The 10,000-nt window shown below is 40.5% G+C and overlaps 1 protein-coding gene across 1 annotated transcript in view; it reads left to right on the forward strand.

Moving 5' to 3' along the window:
* The window catches only part of tfap2e (transcription factor AP-2 epsilon), an 18,147-nt gene that overhangs the window by 1,832 nt on the left and 6,315 nt on the right, over positions 1–10,000 (forward strand). The window contains exons 2-5 of the mRNA XM_077240378.1: positions 554–1,009; positions 2,936–2,990; positions 7,991–8,204; positions 9,132–9,250. Of these exons, the coding sequence (XP_077096493.1) occupies positions 554–1,009; positions 2,936–2,990; positions 7,991–8,204; positions 9,132–9,250 (844 nt within the window). The remainder of the gene's footprint in view (positions 1–553; positions 1,010–2,935; positions 2,991–7,990; positions 8,205–9,131; positions 9,251–10,000) is intronic.

Genomic DNA, 10,000 nt, shown 5'->3' on the forward strand with positions numbered 1-10,000 from the left:
TGATATATTTTTTTACAGTGTATACTTTATCACTAATATTCAAAACTTTAAAAATAATTGCTATCTTAAACTGACCATTCGTCTCGTTGCACTTACTGAAATCAGGAGCATGTTATGGCATGATGAATACACCTTGCAATCTTTCCTTTATATATTTATTAAGCTTATTTAATAGCTATAAATGCATATCAACAGACTAATATTGAAAAGTTACAAATAATTGCTATCTTAAAATAGACCACATTGTTCATTGCACTAACTGAGATTAGCAGCATAAATTATGGCATGATGAATTGTGCCCACTTTGCAATTCCTTAAGATGTTTATTAAGCTATTTTATTATGCATATAAACACTAATATTGAAAACTTAAAAATAATTGCTATCTTAACATAAGCCAAATTATTCATTGCACTAAGGCTACTGAGATCAACATCGATTATGATGAATTTTGCATTTTGCAATAATCCTTCAGATGTTTATTAAGCTATTTTTTATGCTGCACTTTAAAACGGTCATCAGCAAGAAACTTATGCCTTTTCCTCCACGCACAGGACCGATCGGACGGGCTGTCGAGCTCCTCTCCGAGCGCCCGGCTCTCCCAGCTCTCCTCGCTGAACCAGGCGTCCTACTCCTCGGCTCCGCCGCTCTGCCACACCCCGGCCTCGGACTTCCAGCCGCCCTACTTCCCTCCTCCATATCCCCAGTCCTCACTGTCCTATTCCCAGGGCCAGGACACGGGATACCCGCATTTACCGGAGCCCTACCCGTCCATCAACTCCCTCCACCAGCACCACCAGCACCACCAGGCCTGGCACTCCCAGCGCTCGCGCTCCGAGGACGCGGGGCTCCTGTCTCAGTCTCACCGCGCGTTGAGTTTAGACCCGCGTCGCGAGTATCCGGGCGTCCCGCGGCTCCTGCATCACGGCCTGGGCGAGGGAGCCGCGGCGCTGGGGGAAGCTCCTCTGGGGATGCATGCAATGGCTCATCACGGGCTGGAGGACATTCAGGTGAGCTGATCTGTTTGGGTTTTTTATAGACATTTATGAGAATTATTTAAAAAAAAAATCAAATCATTAAAAAAATGTAGCCTAATTTAATTTTTGCATGTTTCATAGAATGTAAACAACACAATTCAGGCGTAATTCTACACCGAATTTGTCTACTTAAATGAGATTCTTTGGCGTGTTCGAAATGTTTAATTTTACTTTATTTGGTAACACTTTATTTAACAGTGTCCTTGTTATGTACTTACCATAGTAATAACAGTAAATTATGCATAATTACACGGAACTAGCCCTCAACCAAACCCTAATCCTAATTCATTTTACTTAAATATATAATTACACTGTAACAATGACACCTTAAAATTAAGTGCAACCCTTTATTTGGTAACACTTTATTTGACAGTCCTTGTTACATATAGTAATAACAGTAAATTATGCATAATTGCATGCAACTAACCCTCAACCAAATTATAATCCTATAACCCTATTGTTGCTTAATATTATTCCGTACTTAAATCCATAATTACACTGTAACAATGAAGCCTTAAAATTAAGTGCAACAAGGTGTCCTTGTTACAGTGTAATTATACAATTAAGTACTGAGTCATAGTAGTAACGTGTAAAATATGAAACAGGGACACTGTAAAATAAAGTGTTAGCAAATGTTTATAGGCCTATAAAAAAGTAGCCTAAACGGAAATATAAATATTTTCTAAATAACGATTTATTTTCTAATGTTATTTGATGCATGTGTGCTTTAAAGTGTGTTTCTGCCGTGCATTTGTGTGAAAATGCACTTTAAAACAATTAATATATCATTGTTAACAACTCCTCTATATTTATTGTCTGAAACAGATAAATATATTTACACATATAAAATTTCAAAACGCTTGTTTAAAAGGACTACAAAATCACAGCTACTGAAAATAAAAAATCGAATGGTTGATTCTTCAATTTGAGGCACTTCTTGAAATCTTTTTTAAAAAAACTTTAAAATGCAATATGTGCTGCAGAATTGCGTTTGATTGTTTAGATTTTAGATATGTTTAATAGTAATGATGTTTGATGGTAATGACATGTTTCAGCTTAATAAAAAAAAGCAAGTTAGCAGTCCATTAACGTTGCATGTGGAAAATAAAATGATTAAAAGTTTCCGACATGAATGATTTATGGCACATTATAATCTTGATGCAAAAGTCTTTCAATTAATTTGACTTCCTCCAGAAAACACTACATTTTCTTAAAACTAGATGTTAGTCGTGCGAGATGCAATAAATAAGGTTTAAAGCATTATAATTTATCTTTTAAAAGTGAAGTTTTTTTAATTCCCTTTATAAGATAGCAAAAGTCAACGCCTCTATTGAAGAATCAGCCACTAAACTGACGATTCGGATTGAACAGAAGATTCGGATTGGAACTGGTTTGTTTTTTCGCTCGAGCTGCTTGTTCTTCCACTCTTCCTCTCTTCCGTTCTTTCAGTCTTCCACTCTTCCTCTCTTCCGTTCTTTCAGTCTTCCACTCTTTCAGTGGTTTGCAGGTGCAGAATGAGTTCATGTCTCCGTCATTGGAAACTTGCAGCGAGTCCAATCGGTTTCCTCGGTCAATTATTCAACAAACAACTGGACTTTCTTTGATGATGAAGCGTTTCCGAGAACTGAGTTACACGAGAACGAGCCTGAGAGTTTCATTTGCCATAAAGCGACAAATAATCATAAATGTTTTTTTTTGTTTTGTCGTTGTTGTTGTTTTTTACTTCAATCCTTCTAATCACCAGTTACACACTAATAAATATGTTCATAGTCAATATTTTATGAGGAATATTTTAGCACACATAGCACTCGTCCCTCGTTTAAAAAAAAGTGCAGTTGTTGTTTAACCACTATTAGTTTTTAAATGAAGTGACCTCAACAGTGTTGTTGTGTGTGACAGGGTTTGGAGGAAGCGTCAGCGCTGGGGATCCTGGACCATTCAGTCATCAAGAAAGGTGAGAGTCTGAGAGAGAGAGAGAGAGAGAGAGAGAGAGAGAGAGAGAGAGAGAGAGAGGGAGAGGAGAGAGAGAGAGAGAGAGAGAGAGAGAGAGAGAGAGAGAGAGAGAGAGAGAGAGAGAGAGAGAGAGAGAGACAATCATTCAGCTTTGCAATTTCATTTGAAGTCCTGAATCCTGTTTCTGCTCCTCCGCCCTGAAGCGGTTGCTGTTAATGAACTGTTCACGGTCATACGAGAGAAAGAGGGGGATTAGAGAAGAGAAGAGTGCAGATAATAAAGTTATGAAGTATTCAGAGCATGCATCACTATCCCTTTACACTTACCAGACTGGATACTTAATAAGAATAGCTTCTGAAAACACTCTTTTTTTTAGATTTTTCGCACATATTTATCGTTCTATGAAATCTCGCGTGTTTACCGAGCGGCTGAATGGATCAACGGGTGAAGCGAGATTTCTGCGGAGAAGAAGCCAAATCCTACAGGAATAAAGGGATCAGCATATGAGACACTACAGCTGCTCGGGCACGCGCACGCCACCCACACACACACACACACACACAACCGCGCGTTACTGCTAGCCTACTGTACGACAGAGATAATATACAGTAGCGTGTGTGTTTGTGCCAATCCACCGAAAGAGGGAAGGGAGGAGAGAAGCACACACACACTGCGAGTGTGTCGCGCAGCAACTATAAACTAACGTTTTGCATTAAATTTGAATTTTTGGAAGATAATCATTACCTTTGAATACACTTGTTTCAACCCATGTTTGGGTCAAATGTGGACCAACCCAACAGTTAATAATAAAAAGAAACCTCCAACATGGGTTAAAACAACCCAGTATGTGTGAATTATACAATGACTTTCAGGGCAGTCATTATTAGTTTTCCAACAGTTTTAAAGAAAATAGTGTATATTTTCTGCACTTCTTAAAGTCCCCCTGTGGTGAAAAGTCCAGTTTTTAATGTTCTTTACATGTCTATATGGTGTTTTTAATACGCTTTAAGACAAACCATGTGTAAATTCATAAGTCGACAGCATTGCTGAGTATTTTCTCCTTAAAACTGCAGTGAACCAAAGACAGTCTCAAAAACACGCTTTGAAATCGCTGGTGTTTCTGACGTCACAAACTACCTTGTAACCAATCAGATCAACGTGTGATCGTCAACGAGTGGATCTCTGAGTGAGTGGAGGCGGGACTCATTTGCATATTCATAATATGTAATTTTGGTGATCAAATTGTTGACTACAGGGCGACTTGAATCAAAATGACTGCATTTTTAATGACATATCGCTCATTACTGATGTAAACGTAAAACATACATACAGACGAGCGCGACTTATTTGAAAGTATTTGTTACTGAAAAGTTTGCCAACGCTGTTGATATGTATACATTTATGCTACTTATATGTTAAAAGACATCATATTGATGTATTTTAACATATTCCCCCTACATCTTATATTCTGCTTTCACATTCACATGCTATCAGAATTATAATATTGTTTCCTAGTGGGAAAATTGGACATATGGTGCATTCACACGATGTCGTAATTACTGTAACAAGCTTTAACGAGTTTTCAGAACAAAAGCCTTTTTAATTACAACGTGTAAAGTCATAATTTTGAGAACTAGACGCGTGACATGATAAACGTGTAAGCACAGAGGATCGAGTAAAACACTACACGAATTAGAAGACTAAAATAATTTTTAAGGAGAAATGTGGGAGGAGCTTGAGTTTGTTGTTTGAACCGCGAGAGGCGTCGACTCTCAACTGAGCTTACGCTACTCATATGTCATGTGTGGGGTCAGAGGTCATGTGTCGGGCCAGAGGTCATTCGTCGGGTCAGAGGACACTCGTCATGCGTCGGGTCAGAGGTCATGTGTGGGGTCAAAGGCCATGCATTGGGTCAAAGGTCACTCATCATGTGTGGGGTCAGAGGTCATGCATTGTGTCAGAGGTCACTCGTCATGTGTGGGGTCAGAGGTCATGTGTCAGGTCAGAAGTCACTGGTCATGCGTCGGGTCAGAGGTCATGTGTGGGGTCAGAGGTCATGCATCGGATCAGAGGTCACTCGTCATGTGTGGGGTCAGAGGTCAGTCGTCTGCCGGAACAAGACTCACGTACGGTCGTTATAGGAAAGCCAGTGATTATAGTTTAAACAGTTATAAATATGGATATTTTCCTTCACTTCAGAAGGTCTTTGTTAACCCCCGTATGGATTACGGTTATGATGGATGGATGCACTTTTTAGGGGTTCAAAATCTCAGGCACCATTCACTGCCATTATTAAGCTTGTAAGAGCCAGGATATTTTTTGATATAACTGTTTGGCTGAAAGAATAAAGTCAAATACACCTAGGGTGAGGAAATTATGGGATCATTTTAATTTTTTTGGTGAACTATCCTGTTAAGGTGTGTTGGACTTGAAGCGGCGCTGTGCAGACCCGACACCGAAGTACCGATTCGAAAGCATACAGTGCTTTATTTATGGTAATTACGGCTTGCCGTGAATTCAGCTATACAAGTTCTCTCAAGTTGTATTTATTACTGGGAAACACTGAGATAATTTTGATACCCGAGTTGTGCGTGCTGTAAACTTTAAACATGGCGGAGGGAGAACGATTGCAACTGCTGGTATTTTTTATTAGTTTCTTTTTAGTCGTTGTCTTGTCGTTAAAGTCCCCCTGTAGTCAACAATTTTATCCCTTAAAACTCATCTTTGATCACCAAAATGACATATTTAAAAAATCCTCATGCCTTAAATATCTTGAATGTAACTCGACATCCTTGTCTCATTTATAATGCGCGGTTCTATGAATATGCAAATGAGCCCCGCCTCCACTCACTCACTCACTCAGAGATCCACTCGTTGACGATCACACGTTGATCTGATTGGTTACAAGGTAGTTTGTGACGTCAGAAACACCAGCGATTTCAAAGCGTGTTTTTGAGACTGTCTTTGGTTCACTGCAGTTTTAAGGAGAAAATACTCAGCAATGCTGTCGACTTATGAATTTACACATGGTTTGAATTAAAGCATATTAAAAACACCACATAGACACATAAACAACATTAAAAGCTGGATTTTCACCAAAAGGGCGACGATTAACCATGTGAAGTATATTGTATGTCTTACATGGTTTTCAACGAATGGGATGCTACATTTTATTTTTAAAATTAGTAGATTTCAGCTTTATTAAGATTTCCTCAAATAAGTAGCCACACTCTAAAAAATGCTGGGTCGTTTCCACCCAAACTTGGGTCAAATTATGGAAAAACCCAACGGTTAGGTTAAAAATCCGGGATTTTCTCTCTCCACTTTCTAAATCATTCATACACCGGCGGATTTTCCTAATACATGCGTAAGCTGCATTTTCTCTAGTCCTGAAGATCGCTTGAAATCCAGCCCACGCAGATGAGCCGTAGAAACACACCAAAAGCTAATCTTATGAAAACAAATGAAGGTTTTTAGGAACGACGTAACAAAGATACTTGAGCTCATATTAAAAACCAATGGTCTGTTCTTCCATGAACGCTAATCATTATTCGAGTTTGAATGAGGTTTAATCCTCATTCAGACAAAAGCCTAGTTTTAATAGGATAGCACACACATTTATTCCTGCCATTTGATTAAACCGTGTTACTTTCGACACTGTAATTGTTAAGGTTAATTTTAAAGTCAGATTTTTTATGGAGCCAGAAAACTTTAATTACAAGCACAACAGTTGTGTGCACAACAGATGGAATAAAGCTTCCCCCGATGGAGACGCAACACCCGCTCGAAAACAAGAGTGAGAAACAGAAATTAAACACCGAGACAACAGATGCCAACCTGTGGGAGAGCGTCTTAAAAAGGTTGTAGGACCAAATCTAAAAGCACAAATTATCACATTTTGATAAACACTTAAAAATAAGATTCACCCTCCTGTGATTTGCGATAGTTCTGGCACACGTAACCCATTTCAGTAACACTTCACAATAAAGTTCATTAGTTAACATTAATGTGTTAACTAACAGGAACTAACCATGAGCACTAGATTTATTACTGTATTTGTTCATCTTTGTTAACGGTAGTTCATAAAAATACAGCTGTTCATATTGTTTGTACTAACACTTTCTCTTCTATATATATATATATATATATGAAAAAAAAGTTTTACATTTACGGTGTTAGATTAAACTGGGAAGGGTCACAGCATTTATATATTGTTAGTTTAACTGCTTCTATTGCTCTCCTCGTGTGTAAGTCGCTTCGGATAAAAGCGTCTGCTAAATGATTAAATGTAAATGTTCATGTTAGTTCACAGTGTATTAACTAATGTTAGCAAGATTTTAATAAAGTATTAGTAAATGTTGAAATTAACATGAACAAAGATTAATAAATGCTGTAGAAGTGCAGATCAGAATTAGTTCTTCGGGATCTACAATAAGGTTAATTATTTAATGTAATAACTAACATGAACTAACAATGAGCAATACATTTGTTTATAATAAGTTAATAAAAATCCAGTTGCTCATTGTTTGTTCATGTTAGTTCACAGTGTATTATGTAAGGGATAATGTACATCCAGCCGGTTGTTATCTCAGAATAAACCCGACAGAGTGATCAGGTTCAGGACTTCATCAGCCTGAGGGGGGTTTATTCTGAGATAACACACACACACACACACACACACACAGTGGAAGAGCGTCTTAAAAAGGGTTTAGGACCGAATCTCAAAGCACAAATTATCACATTTTGATAAACACTTAAAAATAAGGTTCACTCTCCTGTGATTTGCGATAGTTATGGCACACGTGACCCATTTACATTTATGCATTTGGTAGACACTTTTTTCCAAAGCGATTTTCATTGCATTTCAAGCTACACATTTACATTCTTAACAGTTCTTCCTTTCCCTGGGAATCGAACCCATGACCTTGGCGTTGCAAGCGTCAACGCTCTCTCCTGTTTGAGCTCCAGCTTCTGCTTCAGCATCTGTGTTTGTGTGTCCAGTGCCGTCGAAGCTGAGCGGTTCTCTGTGTCTCAGTAAAGAAGGCCTGGGTCTGGGCGGCGTGTCGAACCCGTCGGAGATCTTCTGCTCGGTCCCGGGACGCCTGTCGCTCCTCAGCTCCACGTCCAAGTATAAGGTGACGGTGGGAGAAGTGCAGAGACGCCTGGCGCCGCCCGAGTGCCTGAACGCGTCGCTGCTCGGGGGAGTCCTGCGCAGGTACATGACGACACACACGTCGTGTTTATAAAACCGCGCGTAGGATCCGCAGTAACAGTGTACGTGCGCCTGTAAGCTGTAATGGCGAGGAGTGATCGGGGCACACGCTAACGCGGGCTCGTTGTCACACACTTGTTTTAAATGCTTCCACACATGCCAGCATGACGAAACTGTGCATTTACTATAGTTGCCGTATAAACACTTTATGGGACCCTGGAACACAAAACCAGTCACATGGGTCAATTTTTATGAAATTGAGATTAATATATCATATGAAAGCTGAATAAATAAGCTTTTCATTGATGTGTAGTTTGTTAGAATAGGACAATATTTGTCTGAGATACAACTATTGAAAATCTGGAATCTGAGGGTGCAAAAAAATCTAAATATTGAGAAAATCACCTATAAAGTTGTGCAGCATTCACTCACAAAAATAAATGTTTTATACATTTACAATAGGAAATTTACTAAATCTTTACATAATATCCTAATTATTTTTGGCATAAAAGAAAAATGGATCATTTTGACCCATAGAATGTATTGTTGGCTATTGCCACAGATAAACCCGAGCGACTCGTGACTGGTTTTGTGATCAGCGTCACATATAGAGAAAAACATGTGCCAAAATTCAGATGTCTTTGGAAGATTTTTTTGTTTATTTAAAATGAGACAAATCTGATATTATTTTAATCTGATCTCTGTTATTTAACAGTTGATATAGATGTTTAATGCTGATCTAACAGCAGAAACACTCGCCGGGTTTAAACCCCAGTTGCTCAGGCGGGGCATGTTGTCACACTGTGTTACAATGAGCCTCTATTAGAACTATGATATTCTCTCTTATATTTTATGAATTGTATTGAGACACCATAAGAGAAAGGTGATTAACGACTGGACGGTGTTCTTCATCTTCTGTTCTCTCTCCAGGGCGAAGTCGAAGAACGGCGGCCGCTGTCTGCGCGAGCGGCTGGAGAAGATCGGCCTGAACCTGCCGGCCGGCCGACGGAAGGCTGCGAACGTCACACTCCTCACCGCGCTGGTGGAAGGTACACACACTCACATCAACACTCCTCACCGCGCCGGTACACACACTCACATCAACACTCCTCACCGCGCCGGTACACACACTCACATCAACACTCCTCACCGCGCCGGTGGAAGGTACACACACTCACATCAACACTCCTCACCGCGCCGGTACACACACTCACATCAACACTCCTCACCGCGCCGGTACACACACTCACATCAACACTCCTCACCGCGCTGGTACACACACTCACATCAACACTCCTCACCGCGCCGGTGGAAGGTACACACACTCACATCAACACTCCTCACCGCGCCGGTACACACACTCACATCAACACTCCTCACCGCGCCGGTGGAAGGTACACACACTCACATCAACACTCCTCACCGCGCCGGTACACACACTCACATCAACACTCCTCACCGCGCTGGTACACACACTCACATCAACACTCCTCACCGCGCCGGTACACACACTCACATCAACACTCCTCACCGCGCCGGTACACACACTCACATCAACACTCCTCACCGCACTGGTGGAAGGTACACACACTCACATCAACACTCCTCACCGCGCCGGTACACACACTCACATCAACACTCCTCACCGCGCCGGTACACACTCACATCAACACTCCTCACCGCGCCGGTACACACACTCACATCAACACTCCTCACCGCACTGGTGGAAGGTACACACACTCACATCAACACTCCTCACCGCGCCGGTACACACACTCACATCAACACTCCTCACCGCA

Source organism: Siphateles boraxobius, unplaced genomic scaffold, assembly GCF_051911475.1.
Source record: "Siphateles boraxobius isolate OS27281-9 unplaced genomic scaffold, OSU_SipBor_1 226, whole genome shotgun sequence".
Lineage (NCBI taxonomy): Eukaryota > Metazoa > Chordata > Actinopteri > Cypriniformes > Leuciscidae > Siphateles > Siphateles boraxobius.